At 44.8% G+C, this 25576-nt stretch overlaps 1 protein-coding gene across 2 annotated transcripts in view; it reads left to right on the top strand.

The window, feature by feature from the left end:
• Positions 1–18828: 18828 nt before the first annotated feature.
• The window catches only part of MICU2 (mitochondrial calcium uptake 2), a 249043-nt gene continuing 242295 nt past the window's right edge, over positions 18829–25576 (top strand). Inside the window, exons 1-2 of one of the 2 annotated variants that reach the window (XM_084617912.1) lie at positions 18832–19066; positions 19733–19785. Coding sequence is in view for 1 of the 2 variants with exons in the window: in XM_084617911.1 (XP_084474037.1) it covers positions 18857–19066 (210 nt within the window). In the remaining variant the exon portion in view is untranslated. Of the gene's footprint in view, positions 19067–19732; positions 19786–25576 lie in introns of both variants that reach the window. The other variant, XM_084617911.1, reaches the window with a different exon arrangement.

Raw genomic sequence — 25576 nt, 5'->3', positions numbered from 1 at the left:
TCCCCTAGAGTCTGGGGAGGTGATGGGCATGGCAGCGGCGGAGGTTACCCCGGTGCCCTCCATTGCCGATGCCCCAGCGGGGGTGGTGGCAGGTGATTAACAGGAGTTGGAGTCAGGTAGAAAGGGACAAGCTGTGGGGTGGACAATTCGGGGGGGGCATATGAACCACCGTACGCTTGTCCAGAGAGTCCTGTTTGGTTGGCTGGTGCTTCTGGCCCATGCGGTGGAATCAGGGCGAGCAGCTGAGTTCAGAGGCAGATGTTGGACAGCCAACAAAGACAGTGGAGGAGGCAGTTGTGAAGACGGTAGTGTGGGGATTGGGAGGACACAGATGGATTGGGGGCAGCTCCGTGGCACACCCCCTGTGTCCCTATAAACACAGTCACGACACAGTCAAGGCCTCCCCCTACACGAGAGCACAGTTCGAAAGTTACTCAGTCTTAGGCCCCCTCCACGGCGATTGTAAATTCCCCGGATGGTGTTCCTCTGGTGGACGGCTTTTTCTCTGTCTGTTCCGGGTTTTCTTTTTTTCATTCCAGAAATGCCAGAGCAAGTGATAAGAGTCCTCTCTACTGGAGACAGGTCCACAGACAAACAGCAAGTGGCTGGGTCTGGGGGCTGGGTCCTTGCACTCCCCCCCTCTGGGGAAGTGGGCCGGCAGGACTGTTGTGGACTGTTGGAGGACTGAGGTGTACAAGCATTATCAGACGCCAGAAGGAAGGTCCTATGGTGAGGATAAAGAAGGTGTTGGGAGGAGGCCATGGGGAAGCAGCCCAGGGAGTTGTAGCTGTCACACAGCTGTTCCAGGAGGCACTCTAGACAGCTGCATTCCACAGGGCCCTGGGCTGAAACCCAACTCCTGGTCAGACACAGGAGGATTCAACCTGGACTGTGAATTCAGAAAAACGGCCAAGCTGAGGGCTGCCGTGAAGCTCCAAGGCGAGCAAATCCGCCAATAAGCGCAAGACCCACCAAGGTAGAGCAGGAACTTTGTCACACTGTATATATAGAATGTCCATATAAAAGAAAGTGTTAAGCAATCTTAACTACAGGCATTGCTGCCAACTCCATGTATATATATATACATATATACATGGATTTCTATAGTCCCCATCACGGTAGTATCACAGTGCCTCCCAGGTAAATTTATATCTGCACAAGGAGGACCCTAGAGGACTTCTGTGAGTTTTCTGCTCTTTTTGGGATGCTGTTTCTGAGGAATAATTTTTATTTTCTTTTTTTAAATCATCATCATCATCATTCCATTTCTGGTGGAAATGCTGTGTCATAAAGGAGGGGTTTGCAGTATGTCTTGCAGGTATTCACTCTGGATTAATTTGATCTCCTCTGGAAGCTTATTCCAAGCAAAATCCCCTTATTCAAGAATGTTTTTCTCAAGCTCACACATTCTTCATCTTGAGCTTTGTAAGTGACATTGTAGCAGAAGAGCATATCTCTCTGGGTGAATTATGGTGGAAGATGTGTTTGCTGGTGTGGTTAGGTGCTGACTAACTGATGGCTCTGAATAAAAGGTCTGAGGCTGAAATCCTAGCCTGTGATGTGGTGTACAAACCCCACACTGGGGCAACAAGGGGTTAAAGGATTACTTTGGGTCCAGCCAGGCCTTCCCCATCACACCTGCAGCAAATGCTCCATGTGGTGGAGGAATTAAAGTCAGGGAAACAGCTTATTTGGTGGCAGACCTGGAAGAAAGCAGACCTGCAGCTCACAGCTCCAGAAGTGCAGTACAGAGCAGAGAGAAGGCTGAAGGTCCTGACACAATTGCCTCAAAGGGGTCCTGGGAGGACCCACCCCAGAAACAATCAGAGAGGGAAATATTCCCCTCTCCCCTGCATATGGACATTGGTAATCCCCTCTTATTTTCCTGATTTGCACTCCCCCAGTTGGGGAAAGTCTTGGACTAAGCCATAGGCAATGTGGGTGGGACATGTGGGCTCTAATGCCCTCGGCAGATTTCAGCGAGTGCTGAGCTGCTCTTGTAGGACTTGCTTTGTTCAGCCTGCTCCTGGGGGAGGGCGGCTAGGGTTGGCAACATTCTAATTGCAGAAAATGGAACATCCTTGCCCTGCCCTGAGGTCCCACCCCTGCCCCACCCCTTCTCTGATACCCTGCCTACCGCTCACTCCATTCCCCCTCCCTCTGTCACTCACTCTCCCCCACCCTCGCTCACTTGCCCATTTTCACCGGGCTGGGGGAGGGCTCTGGGGTGTGGCTGGGCATGGGGGTTTGGGGTGCAAGAGGGGGCTCCAGACTGCGGCTGAGGGTAGGGGCACTGATACAATTTTTATAGTGGAGGTGCTGAGAGCCATTGAACCAAAATGTAAATCAAATGCTGCAGCACCCCTAGTTCAAGCACCAGTGGCTGAGGGGTTTGGAGTGTGGGAGAGGGCTCCGGGCTGTGGCAGATAGTTGCGGTGTGGGAGGGGGTATGAGCTCTGGGCTGAGGGTGTGGACTCTGGGGTGGGGCTGGGGATTGGGGGGGGTTGGGGTGTAGGAGGGGGCTCTGGGCTGGAGCTGAGGGATTTGGAGTGTGGGAGAGAGCTCAGGGCTGGAGCAGGGGGTTGAGATGGGGGAGAAAGTCCGAGTGGCTCCCAGGAAGTGTCCAGCATGTCCCTCTGGCTCCTAGGCAGAGGGATGGCCATAGGGCTCTGCATGCCGCCCCCACCTGTAGGCGCCACCCCCGCAAGTCCCATTGGCCATAGTTCCTGGCCAATGGGAGCAGTGAAGCCGGTGCTTGGGGCAGTGCCTGCGAGTGAGGGCACAGCACGGAGCCCCCCTGGCCGCCCCTCTACCAGACCCTCTGCCTAAGAGCCGGAAGAACATGTCGCCACTTCCCTGGAGCCATGCAGAGCTGGGCACAGAGCCTGTCTGCCTTGCTGTGGCCAACCGGACTTTTAGTGGCCTAGTCAGTGGTTCTGACCAGAGCTGCCAGGGTACCTTTTTCAGCTGGGCATTCCATTCAAAAACTGGATGCCTGGCAACCCTAAGGGTGACTCCATAATTCTTCTGCTGTGCCTCCCGCCCAGCACTTCCAGCTTACTCCGCTCCTCCCCAGACAGCTGGGCCTGGGCGGGGAGCTGAGGGGGGATGTGATAAATGAAAGGGGAGGGACGGTAACTCGCTTTTATGGACAGCCAGCTAGCTATAAAATCCTTCTTACTAGCTGTTCTCTACTTGCTTTACCTGTAAAGAGTTAAAAAGTCTCCTAGAATGCATAGGTAAAAGGAAGGGAGTGGGCACCTGACCAAAAGAGCCAATGGGAATGCTAGAACTTTTTAAAATTGGGGAAAAACTTCCCCTTTGTCTGTCTGTCTCGTTCTCTGGAGAGAGGGAACAGGGCAGTAACTATGCTGTAAAAAGCTTTGGGCCAGGTATGAAAAATCATTGGAATCATACCTAAAACTACTCATTTGAAACCCCCTGATATGTAAGTAGATCAGGAAATGTTTAGGAAGATGCAATTAGGTTTTTTTTTTTTTATTTCTTTATGGCTTGTGGATTCATCTGTGCTAACCCCAAATGCTTTTGTTTTGCTTGTAACCTTTAAGCTTTAACCTCAAGAAGGTTATTCTTGATGCTTAATTTTTGTAAGTGGTTTTTTAAATCTAGCAATAGCCTGAGTTTCCAAGTGTATTTTCTTTCTTTTTATTTTTAATAAAATTTACCTTTTTTAAGAACAGGATTGTATTTTGTGTCCTAAGAGGTTTGTGCACGTTATTTAATTAGCTGCTGGCAACAGCTGATTTCCTTTGTTTTTCTTTTTCAGCTCTTCTCGGGGGAGGGGATGGGGGCAGTGAAAGGGCTTGAGGGTACCCTAAAGGAAGGAATTCCCATGTATGCCTTCCTGGGTTCTCAAGGGGTTTTGCACTTGGATGGTGGCAGCATCTACCCATCCAAGGTCAGAGTAAAGCTGTAACCTTGTGAGTTTAATACAATCCTGGAGTGGCCAGTATTAATTTTTAGAATCCTTGCGGGCCCTCACCTTCTGCACTCAAAGTGCCAGGGTGGGGAATCAGCCTTGACAGGGTGTGACGGAGCTGCTTCTCACACCAGCAGGCTCGGCTCAGGGTCACTGTTTGCAAGAAAGCCCAGCTGAGGAGGTGGTAGCGGCTCACTCCCTGCCCAGACTTGGTTGCCAGGGGCAGGGGCCAAGCGAGCCTGAAACTTACTGGGGGCTTTGGCCCACTCGGCCCCTGTTCCCGGCAGCTGGACCTGGGCAGAGAATAGAGGGGTTGCCTCCCCAGCAAGGCTCTCTTGCAGGCAAGAACCACATGCAAAGAGGCAGTGACCCTGAGCTGAGTCAGTTGGCTTGGCAAGCAGCTACACCCCGCCCAGGCCCGGCTGCTGGGGAAAGTGGTCAAGTGAGCTGAAAGTGCCAGGGCAGGAGGTGCAGCAGGAGAAGTACATGACTGCCTCCGTCTCCCCCACGCAGGTAATGCTGGTCGGATAGGGAGAGCACTGCAGCCCCAGGCTGGGCACAGGGTGGGGGTAGCTAGGGTAGGTGCTGGGAACATGGTCCCTCTGCTCAGCCAGAGGTAGGGGTATGGCCTATATCCTTCCCCCTGCTGAGCTGTTTGCAAGGGCATAGGAGCTCAGGGGAGACACTGGTGCTGTGAATCAGGCCAGGGCTAGCTGGCCTGGCCCAGAAGCACATGTTCTAATCTAATCGCCTTTTATGATGAGATTACTGGTTCTGTGGATGAAGGGAAAGCAGTGGATGTATTGTTTCTTGACTTTAGCAAAGCTTTTGACACGGTCTCCCATAGTATTCTTGTCAGCAAGTTAAGGAAGTATGGGCTGGATGAATGCACTATAAGGTGGGTAGAAAGCTGGCTAAATTGTCGGGCTCAACGGGTAGTGATCAATGGCTCCATGTCTAGTTGGCAGCCGGTATCAAGTGGAGTGCCCCAGGGGTCGGTCCTGGGGCCGGTTTTATTCAATATCTTCATAAATGATCTGGAGGATGGTGTGGATTGCACTCTCAGCAAATTTGCGGATGATACTAAACTGGGAGGAGTGGTAGATACGCTGGAGGGGAGGGATAGGATACAGAAGGACCTAGACAAATTGGAGGATTGGGCCAAAAGGAATCTGATGAGGTTCAATAAGGATAAGTGCAGGGTCCTGCACTTAGGACGGAAGAACCCAATGCACAGCTACAGACTAGGGACCGAATGGCTAGGCAGCAGTTCTGCAGAAAATGACCTAGGGGTGACAGTGGACGAGAAGCTGGATATGAGTCAGCAGTGTGCCCTTGTTGCCAAGAAGGCCAATGGCATTTTGGGATGTATAAGTAGGGGCATAGCGAGCAGATCGAGGGACGTGATCGTTCCCCTCTATTCGACATTGGTGAGGCCTCATCTGGAGTACTGTGTCCAGTTTTGGGCCCCACACTTCAAGAAGGATGTGGATAAATTGGAGAGAGTCCAGCGAAGGGCAACAAAAATGATTAGGGGACTGGAACACATGAGTTATGAGGAGAGGCTGAGGGAGCTGGGATTGTTTAGCCTGCAGAAGAGAAGAATGAGGGGGGATTTGATAGCTGCTTTCAACTACCTGAAAGGGGGTTCCAAAGAGGATGGCTCTAGACTGTTCTCAATGGTAGCAGATGACAGAACGAGGAGTAATGGTCTCAAGTTGCAGTGGGGGAGGTTTAAATTGGATATTAGGAAAAACTTTTTCACTAAGAGGGTGGTGAAACACTGGAATGCGTTACCTAGGGAGGTGGTAGAATCTCCTTCCTTAGAGGTTTTTAAGGTCAGGCTTGACAAAGCCCTGGCTGGGATGATTTAACTGGGAATTGGTCCTGCTTTGAGCAGGGGGTTGGACTAGATGACCTTCTGGGGTCCCTTCCAACCCTGATATTCTATGATTCTATGATTCTCTGCTCCTGTGGCTCCAGTCTTAGTAAGGCATTTGGGCAGCTTCTTTAGAAAGAAATTTGCAAGTTAAGTGCCCAGTCAAGAAACACTTAAAGGACAATGGATCTTGGAAGGTTCCAATCCACATAAGAAGTCTACCTGAGAACTTTCAAGGTAGCATGTGAACAATGGCTGCTACCTGTAAGTTCTGAGTCATGCATGGACATGTGACTTGCCCATGTGACTCCAAAACTCCATCTTGTAGCTGGGATTCTACACAGGGGGAGGGAGGGGTGTCCACCCACAAGCGAAAGTCTATTTAAACCCCTAGGAGACCCCTCCATTTTGTCTTCAGCTGGCTCAAGAGATAGCCTCTCCACCCCCAAAACATACCCGAAAGAACCTGGAACAAGAGACAGGAACCATAGGGGTGTGAGTGATTGCTGGACCCAGACTAGAACGAGACTAGTCTGTAAAAGGAAGCTGACTGGAACACCGCTGAGGGTGAGATCCCATCTGTAATCACTTTCTTACTGTATTAAGCATAGGCTTGCGTGTTTTGTTTTATTTTGCTTTGTTCTGTCTGTTATTACTTGGAATCACTTAAATCCTACTTTTTGTATGTAATAAAATTACTTATTAATTAACCCAGAGTATGTATTAATACCTTGGGGAGGGGGGAGAGCTGTGCATATCTCTCTATCAGTGTTATAGAGGACGAACAATTTATGAGTTTACCCCATATAAGCTTTATACAGGGTAAAATAAATTCATTTGGCATTTGGACCCCATTGGGAGCTGGACATCTGGGTGTTAGAGACAGGAACACTTCTTAAGCTGTTTTTAGTTAAGCCTGCAGCGTTCAGGGGATGTGGCTCAGATCTGGGTCTGGTTTTGCAGCAGGCAAGTGTGTCTAGCTCAAACCAGGCAGTGTTCTGAAGTCCCAAGCTAGCAGGGGAAATGGCTCAGAGGTAGTCTAAGCACATCAGTTGGCAGTTCCCAAGGGGTTTTCTGTGATCCAACCCATCACAGGAGGACTTCCTAGGAAGTTGGGTGCATGTACTGGTTAAAGTTGAGGTTTGAAGCTCAGACTTCTTTTGACTTGATGCCTAGGCCACTCCCGCTTACCACACCTGTACTCTGCGTGCTATGCCACATAGTACCTTTAATCTAAAAGGACCACAACCTAAGTGCATATACTTTGCCTGCCAGTGAAATGTAACACAGGCTATGGGCTCAATCCTACAGACCTCTTTCATGTGACTTGATGTGGATATGGTGCTTTGTTTTTAACTAGTGCTAGCAATACGACTCAATAGTTTAGACATGACGTGAAAGTGAAGGATAACTGATTCAACTGAAACCACTGGGAAAATATTAACTACTCTAGCACATAATATAAATGCCTTGTTTAAAATGTTTCCAAGATACTGTGTGCCCTTTATTACTATTGCAAAAGTGCCATGGCTTGTTACCATGTATAGACAAATGAGAGACTTGAACCACACCTTTCTTCTCTACCCACTATTACTCATTAAGGTTCTGATCCTTCAAAGATTTATGCACATATTTAACTTTATACACTGTGAGTAGTCCTGTTTAAGTCACTGACTTAGGAGTCCTGCATAAGTCTTTGCAGAGTTGGGGCCTAAATGACTACACAAGGTGCAGAACAACAATGAATTGGCCATCTTATTCTTATCAACAACCAAGAAATGCCTATTTATTCAGAACACAACAACCTTAACTTTGGCCCACAGGTTGTTTTTCACCTGTTTATTTCTAAAGAATTATTTTTTCTATTTTAATATTCATATCTAAGTATTTTAAGAATTACTTTTAAGTGGAAAATATTTCCAGTAAAAGAGGCACTGTCAACTTAAAAATCATATTTAAAAATATTTTCCCTTAATTATATTACTAATACCTTCAGAATCTCAGAATGAATTTTGTTTCATATTGCATTTCTTTCTCAGTGTTTCAACTTCTCTTCATATGATAATTCCTACACAGCCTAAAAGAACTTGTTTATCAATATTGGTACTTGCTTACTACAGACATTATTTAAATTTTAATTATTTTTATTTGAAATGGTATCTATCTTGATAAGTTTTAAAGTAACTTTTCTCTATCAAGATGAAAACTTTCGAAGATATGCTGCTTGATTTATGGTCTAGTTCCTAAATATAAAGATTACCATAAATTATCTTATTTACAAGAAGAATGGTGACATGTGGGCATAAGATGTTCACATTTATTTTTAATGTTGTTGATGGATGAATGTGGAGTGGCTAGTGATTGTTAGGACCTTTTCAATCAATTATTTTTATAGGATTTTGGGTTGAACTTTCCATAAACTGATGACATAATGTCACCTCAGGACCTTTTCTCCCAGACAAGGTCATGTCAGCATCCTCAAAAGACATGTCTCATCTGTATTGTTGATATTTATTTTTTATTTTATTTATTTAGGGAGAGGGAGGATTATAGACTTAATCTCTGTGATATTCAAATGCTAATTTTTTTTAAATTGCTGGCGTAAGTGGGACTTTCCCCAAAATTGGCTCTAGATAAGGATGATGTGACTCAAACCATATTGGATCAAGTTGCATGGCTCCAGAGTAGGCCTCAGATCTGATTTTCCTAAAGGCTGTAGCGGGAAGCACTGCAAGACAGAGGGCTAGTCTACACTAGAAGCGCTACATGTCCAGTGAAGACTCTCTATGCCAACAGGAGAGCTCTCGCCCAGGGGCATCATTACTCTCCCTCTGCGAGAAGCAGAAGCTATGTCAGTGGGAGAGCATCTTGACATAGCACCAGTGTGGACAGCACTTAAGTAACTGTAACTTGCGTCACTCAGGAGCATGGCTTTTTCACACCCCTGAGCGACGTAAGTTATATCAACCTAAATGGTAGTGGAGACTTGTCCAGAGTGAGTGGAGATTGCAAACCATAAGAATCCAAGGTAAGGCTGAGAAGGCTCACCTTTTGGGTCAATAAGCCACCAGATGGAGGACTGACATTCCTGAAACCCGAAGGCCAGCCATTTTGGGGAGAGGAAGTCATGACATCAACACGCAGCTTTTGCCAGCCTGTGACCAGTTCTCCTTGTACCTGAAGACGTCATGCTAGCTAGAAGCACTGTGACAGCAACATCCCGATCTGGCTCCTTGACTGCATTTCCAGCTCCTGTTTCAGGAGAGTCCAGAAGATTATAGGAGTTTGTGTATCCCCTACAATCTTGTTTTTCCTTCTAATATTACTGTCTTTTGTTTTTGTTAATTGGGAGACATCCCAGCCTTTTAATTCCCTAATTTTAGCATGTGAAAGTGGCTGCATGCAGGCATGTGTATGAGCACCCATAAAGGCCTCACATGTAAGGCACCAGTAAGAAAGCTCTCCAGGTTTAAAAAGCCCTAAAAATACACTCATAAAAGGTATTCATTAACATATGTTCTGTATTTGTGTTTAAAAGTCTTTAAAAAATAAAACTGTCAGAGCTAAATTTTGGTACATAACAGTTGTCAAACTTCTGCTTATCAAAGTGTTCTGTTAGAGACTATTATAATATGTCTGAGGGGAAAAGGAAAAGTTTAGCCACCACACTAGAATTGAAATCTAAGGAAGAAGCATTATAATTGACTTTGAGGCTATGGTCTCAACATTAGGTAATAATTTGGTTTCGGTATGAAAATGTTTAGCCAGTTATTGTAAGGGGACTTTTGGGTTCGTTGTTTTATTCCCTGTCATCTTGGAATGCCTAAGTTTTTCGCTTCCATCTTGGCTCCCTGTCTTTATCCAAGCTTTGGCACCCTTTTTCAACTTTGGCACCTTTTCCATTCAGTGGCAGGAAGGGTAGAATCATGTGACTGGCTAATCTGCCCAGCAGTGGAGGATTATTTAAGCCAACCTCTCCAGTCACTTGGGGCTATCCACCCTTGAGGCAGCAGTGGAAGCCATGTGTGTTGGAGGCATCTGTAGAAGCTGAGGTGGCCTAGCAGCAGTCTCAGCCCATACAGGGGTAGCTAGTCTCTAGATAAGGTTACCTCCAGGTATCTGCGCCATCTGTATAACATCTGTGTTGTATTGGGGAGGGTATCTCACTTACACGCATAAGATAGCAGCTCATTGGCTATCCACCCTTCCTCATACTTGCACCCAGGACAATGCAGGGAAGAAGACTGAGAAGGAAGATCACTTACCTGAAAAGGTCCACTGAGCTCCCGAGTCCAGGATCCGGTTCTTCACCCATGCGACCAGTAGCATGTAGCTGCCGGTGAGGTGACCAGTAGCTGCCGGTGAGGCATGTCGTGCCCATCAACAAGAGATGGTACAGTGTTGAACTTATAATATCTTAACCTTACCTACTGTAATATTCTTGGGTCCAGGCTTCAAGCTCTGGTTGGGAAGTTAATAGCCGAGGAGTTATTTTATGTTTATCTTTAATATTTGATGGCTCCTCTGTTGGGGTTAAAAGCACCTGGTGATGGAGGCGGGGATGTAAACCTTTGTAAGCCCTTAGCCAGGCTTAACAGTTATGCGTTATAGATTTGATTGACTTGAGTGGAATTCATCCAATGACCTACTAATTTGATTTATATGATTCCAATTCGGAACTGAGACTAACTTGATTTGACTTTGATTTGATTTTGATTTGGTAATAGTATTGCTTTATTCTTAGTTTAGTATTAACAGTAGCTGGTGATCTCCTGTCTTGATTTTAACTTGTTTGTTTAGAAGTTTTAGTAATTTATTAAAACTGATACTGAGGATCAGATTTTTAAAGATATTCAGGTGCCTAGTGCAATTTTCAAAAGCACCCAGTCATTTTACTTCCATTCAATAGGAGTTAGGTGCCCAGGTGCTTTTGTAACATATCTGCATCTTAGGCATCTAAATATCTTTTTAAAATCTTGCCCTGAGTTAGGGTGACCATAAGAATGGCCTTACTGGGTCAGACCAAGGTCCATCTAGCCCAGTGCCAGGTACCCCAGAGGGAATGAACAGAACAGGTAATCATCAAGTGATCCATCCCCTGTCACCTATTCCAAGCTTCTGGTAAACAGAGGCTAGGGACACCATTCCTGCCCATCCTGGCTAATAGCCATTGATGGACCTATCCTCTATGAATTTATCTAGTTCTTTTTGGAACCCTGTTATGGTCTTGGTCTTCACAACATCCTCTGGCAAGAAGTTCCACAGGTTGACTATGCATTGTGTGATTAAATTTTCCTTTTATTTGTTTTAAACCTGCTGCCTATTAATTTCATTTGGTGACCTCTAGTTCTTATGTTATGAAAAGTAGTAAATTTTATAGACTTCAGTCATACCTCCCCTTAGCTGTCTCTTTTCCAAGCTGAAAAGTCCCAGTCTTATTAATCTCTCCTCATACAGAAGCCATTTCATATCCCTAATAATTTTTGTTGCCCTTTTCTGAACCTTTTCCAATTCCAATATATCTTTTTTGAGATGGGGCGACCACATCTGCACACAGTATTCAAGATGTGGGCGTACCATGGATTTATATAGAGGCAACATACATCCTGTTTTGGCCAGGACAGTCCCCTTTTTTAAGCCCAGGCCCCAATGCCCTGACTTTTTTGGCAAATCTGGCCATTTGTCCCATTTGTTCTTGCTAGTTGCAGTTTATCTGATCAGTTGGCAAGAGCAAATGGAAAAAATGCCCAGGTTTGTCAAAAAAAAAAGTGCAGTCAGCTCCAGTCGCAGGTGATGTGGGGCTCAGGCAAGCAGCAACACCAGGTGGCTCACGACAGCCCCATGCGGGGGCAGGTGTTGGGAGAGACTCGGTGATTCCAGGTGGCTCAGGCCAGCCCTGTGCACTGTCACAATTTTACTTTGGTAAATATGGACACCCTATCCCAAGTCCCATTTCTTTCAGTAAAGAATGTGGATCCAGAACTTTTGAGGACCTGGTTGGATGTCAGCCTAAAAGCTCCCCCAATTAGCCTTGGGGTGTCAAACACATCGTTTCATTATAACACTGATAACAAAACATCTTAAATGTCGTGGGTTTTTTTGTTTTTGTTTTGTTTAGCAAGACAAGGTGGGTGATATCTTATACTGGATCAGCTTCTGTTGGTGAGAGAGACAAGCTTTCGAGCTTACACAGAGCTCTTCTTTTTTTGTTTGCATTTATTCTTATCTGCCCCCAAATCTTTGTCTTCTCACCTCGACAAACAGCCAGGCTGCACTTCTATTAAACAAAACAAGATAGTAGTGGATTTCTTAAGAGGAAGGATGGTCTTGTTGTGAAGGGGATTAAGAAGTGCTTGGTTCAAGTACCTGTTCTCCACAGTCTTCCTGTTTGACCTTGGTCAAATCACTTAATCACTCTATGCCTCACTTCTTCATCTGTAAAATTAGGACAATAATACTTCCCTTCTCATCTGTTTTGACTATTTAGATTGTAACTTCTTTACTAAGAGGCAATTATTTACTAAGAGGCAATTCTTGCCCTATTTGTTTGTACAATGCCTAGCACAATGTGGCCCTGATATTGGTTTGGGTCTCTAGGCAGTATTGTAATAAAAATATATAATAAACAAAACTTTAAAGTGCCCTACACCAATTCCTCCGAATAGGTACAACCCACATAGAGGATGGCTTTCTATACCTTCCCCAATTCTCAGCAGTCTTTGCTTCTCCCAATATATACTGCATTTGAAGCCCTCATTACTACACAGCAGCCTGTGAGAGGGCACCCAGACTACATGAATGAATACATTTTCATCTCTCAACTCTTATTCTTTGATATAAAGTAGTGAGAAAAGGTTTGAACTGTGTGTAACAGGAGTTAAATTATTCTGTTACAGAGAATGTCTGAATGCTGGCACAATGCCTAATGCTCTTGAGAGGATTGGAGTTCTCACATAGTGAATCTATGTTGGCTCTAGGCCTAATACTCTTAAGACATTGAGAAATAGCAGTGGACTTCTGGACATGTGGATCTGTAGGTTTATTTAGTATTTTTACTCTTTGTATTTGACTTTGTAATAAAAATTTTTGAGGAAAACCGTTTCGGCCTGACAAATTCTTAGGAATCCTAGAAAGAACGCCTAGAGAAACACTGTCATGAAACATAGTTTTTGTCAGTATGATTTCACATTGTATTATACATAAGGCATTGTAATATAACAAGATTCAATGCAGCACTGAAATATATAGGAAAATTCAATTCTTACAGATTTCATAAAATATTTTACTAGGTTTTATGTTTGCTTTTACAGATTTTTAGCAATGTGGGCATTGCAGCTACTAAAATGTCTCTTCCCCCCACCTCCATATAATAAGATACACAATGACTTACTTTCATCAGAAGCACACTTAGCCCACATTGTACTGGCTCACCTGGCGGGATTATAGACCACAGGGGACCAAGGTTTGAGTTCAGCTCTGATAATGTGCAGGATGCATATAGAGCAAGTTGGTCATATCACCCCACTAGGTGCTGAAGAATGTTGTGATTTATGACACTTTTTGCAGGACTAGTGCTAACCCCATTCTGCTGATGAAATCCCAGTTTTGGTAACTAATTTATTACAGGTTTCAGAATAGCAGCCGTGTTAGTCTGTATCCGCAAAAAGAAAAGGAGGACTTGTGGCACCTTAGAGACTAATAAATTTATCTGAGCATAAGCTTTCGTGAGCTACCACGAAAGCTTATGCTCAGATAAATTTGTTAGTCTCTAAGGTGCCACAAGTACTCCTTTTCTTTTAATTTATTACAGTTTCTATGGGACATGGTAAGCTTCACTTCCTCACTGTGTGATGTTAAATAGGAACTACATTTCTGTGTCAGGTAACATGTTTCCTATATATTTAGGGATAAATTCTGCCAGTGCATATGCAAATATATAAGAACACAAGCCTCAATGGGTGCCATGTATGGATACAGATGGAACCCTATAACACCATGTTAAAGTGTGGTAGCAACTGTGTACTGCTGTCATGGTGCAATACAGACCACAGAGGTTTAGTCTGAGGGAAAACAGATGACTGATCCAAAATTAGGTATTCTTACAGAAAGGAAAACAAAGTGTGTCCTGCAGGGAGCTGAGCTAGCCCTATTTGTCTGTACCGTGATCATATGCTTATCATTATGGGAACATGGGACCCAAATCTCTTGCATCAGCCATGCCTCACAGTGTTTCTAGGTATATGCCACCACACATGAAGTGAGATGGGAGGGAGGGAATTTTTAATGTGTGTTTGTGATGAGGCTCCATTTGGGAAGTTGCTCTGTGGTAGTCTACAGCAGCGTTCTCAAACTTAATTGCACCGTGACCCCCTTCTGACAAAAACAATTATTACACAACCCCAGGAAGGGGGACCAAAGCCTGAGCTCACCCAAGCCCTGCTGCCCCAGGCGGACTGGGGGGGCCCAAAGCTGAAGCCCAAAGGCTTCTGCCCTGAGCAGGGGGCATGTAACCTTAGCCTTGGGTGGTGGGGTTCATGCTTCGGCTTTGGTACCAGGCGGTAGGTCTTGGGCTTGGGCCCTGGACCCCAACAAAGTCTAACACCAGCCTCGGTGACCCCATTAAAATGGGGTCCAGACCCACAGTCTGTGAACCCCTGGTCTACAGGAATGGGAGAGTTGTATATCTTAGTCTGTGAGATTGCAATGGGAGGAGGAATTTTGTACTGCAATGTACACCCTCCCTTTCTTTAAGGGTAGGGATAGGGTTTCGTGGTATGTGTTAGTCTGTGAGGATAGAGGGATTTTGCTGTGTGTTCTACAGTCTCTGGGGATTAGACCTAATCACACAGCAAAATTTTCTCTCTCTCTCTGAGGGTAGGAAAAGCATTTTGCAGTGTGTTTTACAGACTCTGAGAATGGAGGAGATAATCACAGTATGTGCTACAGTCCAGGGGAATTTTGCTGTGTGTGTACAGTCTTGCCTTTGCCTTATCTGTGGAAAAGGGATGCTGATGAGAATGTGGGCACATTTTGAGGAGTGCTAAGATGGCACAGTGCTTGGATGAGATCAGTCCATGGATGAAGAACAGTTTGCTGATGGTAAATTTGAGCAAGAGAAAGGTGATGATGCTGGACAGAGGAAAGCATTTGGAAGAGTCACAGCCATGGTGCAGTCTCCTTTGGTTGAAGATACACACCCAAAATTGGTCAATTCACTCCGGGAGTTTGGAGTACTCTTGGATTTGTCAGATGCTAAGGTCTCATATAGTAACATGAGAAAAACACTTTGTCATCTCTGGTTGGCTAGAAGACTCAGTCCCATCCCGGTGGAGGATGACCTGGCCTCAGTTGTTAAAGCCTTTGTCACCTCTCTACTGGACTACAGCAATGCAATAGATCTCAGCATAAAGCCTTAAACACTGAGGAAGCTCCAACTAGTACAGAATACTGCAGTGCATCTCATCAGCAACACTGGGTATCATGAGCATATCAGACTTGTCTTCTGCTCTCTAAACTGGCTTCCCAGGGACTATCAAATCAAGGTCTTGGGCCTTATCTTCAAGGCACTTTGTGGCTTAGGCCTAGGATTTCTAAAAGATCATCTAAAATTCTGGGACGAAGACCATGGTCAACAACTCTGCTCCTCTGGCACAATGGAATTGTCTATAGTAATCGTAAAGTTTATCTGTGTGGGAGACAGAACTTTATTTGAGGTCAATCTGAGACGGTGGATTAAACTTCTGCAGAAAATAAGGACCATCACAAATCTCACCACTTTCTGCTCTAAGTATAAAGTGTATTTCTTTGACTTCTGTAATATAAATACATCAGAACATATATAAGTATATTAATAACCCTATCAAAACAAGGCATTTCATTGCACACACTTGGAAGAGGATAAGTAAATAAACACATGGCAGACACTAATCATGTTGCTTAACATACTACTGGAAGGTGCTCAAATTATGGTGATGAGCACAACGCAGGGAGGGATACTTCAGTGGTTTGAGCTCTGGCTTACTAAACCCAGGGTTGTGGGTTCAATCCTTGAGGGGCCATTTAGGGATTTGAGGCAAAAATTGGGGATTGGTCCTGCTTTGAGCAGGGGGTTGGACTAGATGACCTCCTGAGGTCCTTTCTAACCCTGATATTCTATGATAAGAACCTATGTAGAATAGAAGTGTTTCCAGAACAGGGCCATAGGGCTATTATAAAAGGGATACACTTCCACCCACTCTGCATTTACAATACAACTAATTAATGTAGCAATTAGTAAAATATTCTTTTTTGTATGTAATAGAAATTACAATGATCTGTCTCCTAAAAAAAGTAATCTGATTTTCACAGGGAATTATGTCAGAGTAATTGCCCTACTCTGTCATGTTGTCTAATGAATACAGAATTATAAAATTCCTTTAGCAACAACTGTTAATATTTGTTTAGCTGTAACGGTGGTGTGTTTTAAAATTGTAGACTCTCACTTTAAATTTCAGCGTTTATTCCTGGTCCTGCTTGCAAGCAGCAGACACCATTGATTTAGTCTACTTAATGTATCCTCTCTACACGTACACACATCATCTGAAAGCTTATTATGTCTTCTTTAAGAAGAGGTATGATGTGGAGCTGTCAAGTGAGGCCGTTACCATAAAAATGTGGATAAACAGACACCCTCAACACATTAAAATGACCTCTTTGAAATATCTGCATTTGTTTCTATTAGTTTAATGACTGTTTTATTTCAAACCATGAAATTAGATTTCTTTGTGATCTCACAGCAACACTATAAAGGCTAGAACAAAATAATAAACTTGTACAGGTATCACTGAAATGTAATGGGATCTTACCTACCACCTCCCTGAGTTTGCTAAAATCTGCCTTCTTGAAATCCATTTTCTTTCTTATGCTGTTTTTCCCTCCTACCGTTCCTTAGAATCATGAACTCATCATTTCATGATCAATTTCACCTAAGCTGCCTTCCACTTTTAACTTCTCAATCTGTTCTTCCCTATTTGTCAAAATCAAATCTAAGACACCTTCTCCCCTAGTGGCTTTCTCCACCTTTTGAAATAAAAAATTGTCTCCAATGTATTCTAAGAACTTCTTGCATAATCTGTACCCCACAATATTATTTTCCCAACAGGTGTTTGGGTAGCTGAAGTCCTCCATTACCACCACATCCTGTGCTTTGGATGATTTTGTTAGTTGTTTATAAAAAGCCCCATCCACCTCCTCTCCCTGGTTAGGTGGTCTGTAGTAGACCCTACCATGACATCACCTTTGTTTTTTACCCCTTTTATCTTTACCCAGAGACTTTCAACAAGGCTGTGTCCATCTCAACCCCAGTCCCCAGTGTATACATTTTTGATATAAGGCAACACCTCCTCCTCCCTTTTTTCCCTGCCTGTCTTTCCTGAGCCCTACTATACCAATATTCTTGTCATCTGTATTATCCTTCCAAATATATGCGACACCAACTATATCATAGTTCTGTTTATTAACTAGCCTTTCTAGTTCTTCCGGTTTATTCCCCATACTTCTCACATTAGTATACAAACATTGAACATACTGATTTGACACCCCTGCCCCCCTTATGTTCTCTCTTGTCTCTGCTGTAATGGCACATGCTCCACCCAGATTCTGACCCTTCTCCCAGCTCGCCATGTTTTTTACTTACCTGTGGGCTTTTGTCTCCTGCCCCCATTGAACCTAGTTCAAAGCCCTCCTCACTGGGTTAGCCAGTCTGTATCCAAAGATGCTCTTTCCCTTCCTTGATACATGGATCCCATCTCTGCTCAGCAGTCCTTCCTGGAACAGCATCTCATGGTCATGGGTGGCACTTGAACCACTGGCTGGGGGGATGCTAGCCCTCAGCCTCGCCCTACCATCCCCTGGACCAGCCTAGAGCCCCCAACCAGGGCTGCCAGCCACTGCCCCAGGCTACCAGCGAGTGGCACGGTCCCAGCACTGGAGTGCTGGGAGGGCAGGTGGCATGGTTCCAGCCCCCGAGTGCTGGGTGGGCAGGTGATACAGCTCCATCCCTGGAGCTCCAGAAGGGTGGTTGGCGTGGCCCCAGCCCCAGAGTCCTTGGAGGGTGGGTGGGGTGGTCCCAGCCCCTGAGTGCTGGGTAGCATGTCGTGGCCCCAGCCTCAGATTGTCAGGTGGCGCAGCACCAGTCCCGGAGTGCCCGGAGGGAGGGTGGCACATGCAGCTCCAGTGTCAGCCCCAGCCTGAGCCGGTGCCCCTGCACAAGGGAACTAGGAAGAGTGGGCCACAGCAGGAAGCAGGAGGGAGTCTGGGGGCAAAGCATAGGCGGGGCCATGCCAAGCCATTTGGGAAGGCCCAGCCTTCCCCAACCTATGATACCCGCTGCCCATGCCTATGATCAAGGAAACTGAAGCTCTCCTGGGGACACCATCTGCGCAGCCAGTCATTCACCTCCAAGATCCGTCTGTCTTTGCCTGGCCTCCTACCTTTGGCTGCAAGGATTGAAGAGAGCACCACCCACACCCCCTGCTCCTTCCCCATCACTCCTGGAGCCGGAGACCCCTGTAGTCACTTCTGATCTGCTCAGGGTCATACCTCGCAGTATTGTTAGTGCCCACAGGGATGAGTAACATGGGGTAGTAGTCAGAGGGCTGGATGATCCTCGACCATCCCTCTGTAACCTTTCAGATCCGGGCTGTCAAGGTTCCTTCCCCACTCTGAACTCTAGGGTACATGAAACAGTGGTCTCTGTGTATATAATGTCTTCTGCAGTTTCCACAGCATGCATCCGACGAAGTGAGCTGTAGCTCACGAAAGCTCATGCTCAAATAAATTGGTTAGTCTCTAAGGTGCCACAAGTCCTCCTTTTCTTTTTACTGATGCTGAGGGAATTCCCGCGCCGACCCCGCGGGTCCTTCTCTGCACTTGGTTAGTGGAACTGAGGGCAAAGTAAGGGCAGAGGCTTCACTCCACCATTGCGCATGGCTAGCACTGTTCGCTCCTAGAGGGCTCCGTTTGAGTTCTGCGTTGCTTCTGTAGCCGCTTCCGGGAAAATGGCGGCCTGGAGAGCGGCTCTGGCTGTGGCTGCCCGGCGTTCCCCGAGGGGCAGCGTCTCCGGGCTGCGGGCCTCCGGGAGCCAGCAGCGGTGTCCGGGTCTGTGGGCTGCAGCTGCCACCCTGGTTGGAGGAGGCTCGTTGGCAGCGGGTTACAGCGGCTGGTGCGGACGGCCAACGCCCGGCGGGTTCCTGACGGTGCTGGCTCAGGTACGTGACCAGCTTCCCGGGGCAGGGCTGTTACCCGCCATAACTGCCGTGCCCACCGCGCTCGCGCCCTGGGCAGGGGCTGTTACCCGCTCTAACCCCCACCGCCCTACACACATGCACGCACACAGACGTGGGAGCCCAGGGCAGGGACTGTTGCCTGCTATAACCTTCCCACACATACGGTAGCCTAGGCTAGGGGCTCTTACCCGCTATAAACTACCCCCGTCGCCGCCGCCCCCCCGTCCCCCGATACACAGACACCATTCGCTGGGGCGGGGGGCACTGGGCTGGGGTTGTTGCCTGCTATAACACCCCCCCACACACACACACACCTGGTAGCCCAGTGCAGAACCATTACCTGCTATAGCTCCCGGCTGCCCCTACCCCAACTCGGTAGCCTAAGCTAAACTCCTCTACTTCTCAGTGTCCCACAAAGCCCACTGACCACAGCGTATGCAGATTGACACTATGATCCAGTGCAGTACAGTTTATGTCAGGAAAGCCTGGCAGGTGAAGAAAGGTGTATAGACAGTAATTACACAGTATCTGACCCAAAGAAGAGTAAGTGACAGTGGAAGCTGGTGACATCTCTGCTTAGGTATGTGCATATGAAATCATCTGATAGCAAACCATAATGATCATACTTTATCTGTCCCAAAACTATAGATAGAGCCCTCCTGGAAGAGCCTCCATTGCTTAGTTCATCTGAGGTCAAGCAGGTGAGGTAATGCATGTATCTGGTCCCCTTGACATCAGGCAGCAACCAGGATCAACAATATTTTACTTAAGACAATCCTGGCCTTATTTAAATTAATGAGTTGTGCCATTGTCTTCAATGGAAGCAGGATTTCTCTCTTAGTGTTGAGTACCTTTCCCCATTCACTGTAAACCATAATCACACAATAATGTAGATAACCTAGTTGCAGTTGACACAAGTATGCATTCAATTAGTCAGCTTTGCCTGTAATTGTTCATTTACAAAGTTTGTTGTCTGCTACACAATCTAAAGTAGTCACTTCAGCTGGCATTTGTGCATTTAAGGATGAGTATTTCACAAACAGAATGTTTTTGTGTCTTGTGTTCTGTCTGAATTGCATGGCTCACCACCAAGTAAAAATATTTTCCAAGTGAGTCTATGTATTACTTGTGTTTGTGTTATGAATATTAGAATGTACTTGCCTATTAAGCATCAGTATGCAGATAAAGGATTACTGTCAGCAATACAGTGAGGTGGCAAAGTTTGCAGGTGATACAAAATTACTCAAGATAGTTAAGTCCAAAGCTGCCTGCAAAGAGTTACAAAGGAATCTCACAAAACTGGGTTGATAAGTGCAAAGTAATGCACATTGGAAAACATAATCCCAACTATACATACAAAATGTTGGGGTCCACATTAGTTATCACGCAAAAAGGAGATCTTCAAGTCATCGTGGATAATTCCCTGAAAACCTCTGCTCAGTGTGCAGCAGCAGTCAAAGCTAACAGAAAGGTAGGAACCATTAGGAGAGAGATGATAAAACAAAATATAAAGTCACTGTATAAATCAATGGTACACCCACAACTTGAACACTGCAGGCAGTTCTGGTTGTTCCCATCTCCAAAAAGATACATTAGAGTTGGAAAAAGTACAGAGAAGGGCAACAACAACGATCAGAGATATGGAACAGCTTCCGACTGAGGAGAGAGATTAAAATTAAAAAGACTGTTCATTTTAGAAAAGAGATGGAGAAAGTGAAGAAAGACATGTTATTTATTCTTTCACGTAACACACAAACCAGGGGTCACCCAATGAAATTAATAGGCAGCAGATTTTAAACAAACAAAACGAAGTACCTCTTCATACAACACTCATTCAACCTGTAGAACTCATTGTCAGGGGATGTTATGAAAGCCAAAAGTACTGGGTCAGACCTGGGTTCAGAAAAGAATTAGATAAGTTCATGGAGGATAACTTATCTAATTTAATGGTATTAGCCAAGATGGTGAGGAATGCAACCCTATGTTCTGGTTGTCCCTAAACCTCGGACTGAAGGTGGGACTGGATGACTGGGGATGGATCATTTGATAATTGCCCTGTTCTGGTCATTCCCTCTGAATCATTCAGCCCTGGCCACTATTAAGACTGGATACTGGGCTCAGTGAGCCATTGGTCTGACCCAGTATTGTTATGTTAATAGATTTTTTAAAAAACAAAACAAAAACCTCTCTTGAGAACTTCAAAACATTATTATCCATACTAACGTCCTTTTCTGTTTGGGAGTGAAGTCTTTCTCTGTTTTCCTTAGGAGATTAAATTAATATGTGGCTTGTTGGATACATGGACATGCTTGTATTGCTGTCCTTTGGTCAGTTCTCATGGGTGGATTGGGTATTGGGAAATATACAAGAATTCTGATCACAGAAGTACTCCCAGAGCAAAAATTTGTATTTACCTTGCATTCTAACAAATACTGAACATATTGAAGAGTGTAGGACAGGCAGTTGCATAAAACTTCTAATCCTTGGTTTATTCTTGAGTCACAAAATAGAGAGGCTAGGATTTTGTCGGTGTTGCAGTCCTTATTGTGGAGAAATGACACTTTTCTAAGATCAGCAGAGTCGTTTTCAAAAAAGTGTGGTATTTTTATGATGTGTTAAATCTTAGTCCTGTCCTTAGTCCTTGAAAGTGCCCAATTAATAACAACTTTGATTTACTAAATATAGGACCCTGTCATAGCAATAATACTGTGGGGCACCCAGCATTCAGGCCCATTAACATGCTTCTGGGAATAGTTTTAATTTGCTCTGAAGAGCCAACGTATTGAAAATCACAGTATTTTTGTTCACAAAGTGTAGTTTCTTATTTCAAAACAGTTGAATGCTACATTTAAAATATGAAAATATCATATTACAGTTTTAAGGATTACAAAAAATCTTGTCAAGGGAAATTTGCAGAGATAAGTATTTATGTATAATTAAAATGATTTTGTATAACCTTAATCAGGTGCCAAAATCATCACCTGAATGAATTGGAAGTAGTCTCACGATATGACACTTGTGAGCCCCAATATTTTAAAAAAAAATAACCACGAAGGAAAAGCATCTGAGGCTGTGTTGAATTAACATAGTTCTGGTGGTGATAGACCATGGAATAGCTCCCATATAGTAAAAAGAAAAGGAGTACTTGTGGCACTAACACGGCTGTTACTCTGAAACCTCCCATATAGTGTTTGGCTAGCTAGGTGGTAGTACTCTTTGACCCTCTAGGTGGAACCTAGTATATCTAGGGACCGTTTGTTGTGGAAAAGTGGAATCATTGAATAGTAGCAGATCCCAGTAATTTAATTTTGTTTTCCATTTTCAGCAATAAAATTAGCTGAAATTCCATGCCACTTAGAGGCAAAGGTTCTGCATCCAACTTTTAGTGACTCTTGCCCTGAAATGTCTCAAGTGCTGACCATACAAACTGTGATACTGAGGCCAAGAATGGAAAATGAAAAGAAAAATAAGAGAATAAAAGAAAACTGGGATTATGAAGTCCTAAACTGAAAGGAGGTGGGGCATGTAGTAGTAGAGCCAGCATGGCATGCTCCTTGCAGGGCAGTCTGTATTAGATACTACCGGTAAAGCTCTAGTAAATGTAAATCTAAAATATTCGTAAGCAAATTGCACTGTAAGACTATTAAGTTACTTATGCAGCTATGTTAGTGGTATGGGGAATTGTTCTGTGAGGAGCATGTGTTATGTTTGAGATTTTTTTTTCTTAGACACAGATAACTGAGGACTTCACTGGTTCGTTGTCCTGTTGAACATAAAGGCTACCAACCCACCTTTTATTTGTCTCACAATGTAACTCTTGGATTATGAATGTCCTAAGTATTTTTTCATTGTGTAGTATGATGGGGCTGATACAGAGGGACTAGTTCTGTAAAAGATAATATTGATAGTTCTATGCAAGTATTCATAAACATTAAATTAGCAGAAATTTAACTACCTTATGGTGATACAAAAGTACATTATTGAAATGTAAACTAGGAATTTTGAAATGTTTTGTAACTCTGTGTCCACCACCAAGTTGTAAATGGTCTAAAACCTCACATTTATTGTTTAGAACTTTGAATCTATTGCCATGCCAACATTTCCCACATTTCTCCACATTCTTCTCCTTCCCCTGCCCCCATCCTCCCCTTTCAGCCATGCAACCAGTATAGTTGTTGCATGTGAATTAACTGGTGAAGAATGATAATGATTGTTTGAGGTGTATCTGATGTCAAAGTGGCACTGTTTACAAATGACCTGCGCTATTAACCTGACCCTGAGTGTAATTGTAACAGATAAAATAACCGTTAATAACTTTGCTTAATTATCACATAACACCCTGATCTTGCAAAAACTTAGTGTATGCTTAATGTATGCACTATGAAGAGTTCCACTGATGTGGCTATTCATGTCTTCGTAGGATCAGGGCCTAATTTTTTCAAATACTACTTGCTCCAGAGCAGTAATGATAAGATGTGTGCATATAAAACTGTTTTTAACCATTGGCAAATGACTTTGTGACAAACAATATGTGCATCAAAGTTAGTTCTGAAAAAATCATTCTATACTTTTAAAAAAGAGTGTATTACTTCTACTATGACAGGTTTCAGAGTAGCAGCTGTGTTAGTCTGCATCCATAAAAAGAAAAGGAGGACTTGTGGCAACTTAGAGACTAACAAATTTATTAGAGCATAAGCTTTTGTGAGCTACAGCTCACTTCTACTATATTTTCCTTTCTCTTTCCCCATTTTCTCAAACCTGTTCTTTCATTATTTATTGAACTGAATATAAAAATATCTCTGGCACTGATCTGCTGCTGAAGTCTTAACTGAACTTGCCTGTTAAGTGACTTGTGCAATGGCCCTAATACTGTTAACATTTATATATGTGCTTACATTTACTAATGGTCAGTGTCCCATTGATTTTTAATGGGGCTACTACTCATAGTGCATAAAGTTAAGCATGCCTGTAAGGGTATGTCTGCACTTCGGAATTAGGTCGAATTTATAGAAGTCGGTTTTTTAGAAATCGGTTTTATATATTCGAGTGTGTGTGTCCCCACAGAAAATGCTCTAAGTGCATTAACTCGGTGGAGTGCTTCCACAATACCGAGGCAAGCGTCGACTTCCGGAGCGTTGCACTGTAGGTAGCTATCCCACAGTTCCCGCAGTCTCCGCTGCCCATTGGAATTCTGGGTTGAGATCCCAATGCCTGATGGGGCTAAAACATTGTCGCGGGTGGTTCTGGGTACATATCGTCAGGCCCCTGTTCCCTCCCTCCATGAAAGCAAGGGCAGACAATTGTTTCGTGCCTTTTTTCCTGAGTTACCTGTGCAGACGCCATACCATGGCAAGCATGGAGCCCACTCAGGTAACCGTCACCGTATGTCTCCTGGGTGCTGGCAGACGCGGTACTGCATTGCTACAGAATAACAGCAACCTATTGCCTTGTGGTAGCAGACGGTGCAATAGGACTGGTAGCCATCATCGTCATGTCCGAGGTGCTCCTGGCCATGTCGGCCAGGAGCGCCTGGGCAGACATGGGCGCAGAGACTAAATTTGGAGTGACTTGACCAGGTCATTCTGTTTAGTCCTGCAGTCAGTCCTATTGAACCATCTTATGGTGAGCAGGCAGACGATACGGATGGCTAGCAGTCGTATTGCACCATCTTCTGCCGGACAGGCAAGAGATGAGGATGGCTAGCAGTCGTATTGCACCATCTTCTGCCGAGCAGCCATGAGATGTGGATGGCATGCAGTCCTTCTGCACTGTCTGCTGCCAGCCAAAGATGTAAAAGATAGATGGAGTGGATCAAAACAAGCAATAGACCAGATTTGTTTTGTACTCATTTGCTTCCACCCCTCCCCTGTCTCGGGGACTCATCCCTCTCGGTCACACTGCAGTCACTCACAGAGAAGGTGCAGCGAGGTAAATCTAGCCATGTATCAATCAGAGGTCAGACTAACCTCCTTGTTCCAATAAGAACAATAACTTAGGTGCACCATTTCTTATTGGAACCCTCCATGAAGTCCTGCCTGAAATACTCCTTGATGTAAAGCCACCCCCTTTGTTGATTTTAGCTCCCTGTAAGCCGTGTCCTCAGTCTCCCCTCCCTGCGTCAGAGCAACGGCAAACAATCATGCATCTGAGTTGAGAGTGCTGTCCAGAGCAGTCACAATGGAGCACTCTGATGGGGCTAAAACATTGTCGCCGGTGGTTCTGGGTACATATCGTGTTAAGGAAAAGTGAGCACATGTAACTCCATTTTGGTTTGGGGCCCACCATTGTCTAAATGCCAGCACATCATACACCAGGAAGAGTAATCCTTAGATACTGAATCTTTCTGAAAATCCTCCTCCTTGTCTCCAGCCTGCCTTGAGTCCCAGTATCTGGTTTTTGTCAGTCTCTCACTCCCTGTCTCTTGGCCTTGATGTGAGGCCTCCCATCCTGATAATAAAGGTTACTGATGCATGGCTTTAGGACCATGCTGTG

Source organism: Lepidochelys olivacea (assembly GCF_965140295.1).
Source record: "Lepidochelys olivacea isolate rLepOli2 genome assembly, chromosome: 1".
Lineage (NCBI taxonomy): Eukaryota > Metazoa > Chordata > Testudines > Cheloniidae > Lepidochelys > Lepidochelys olivacea.
This window is presented reverse-complemented; position numbering and strand designations above follow the sequence as displayed.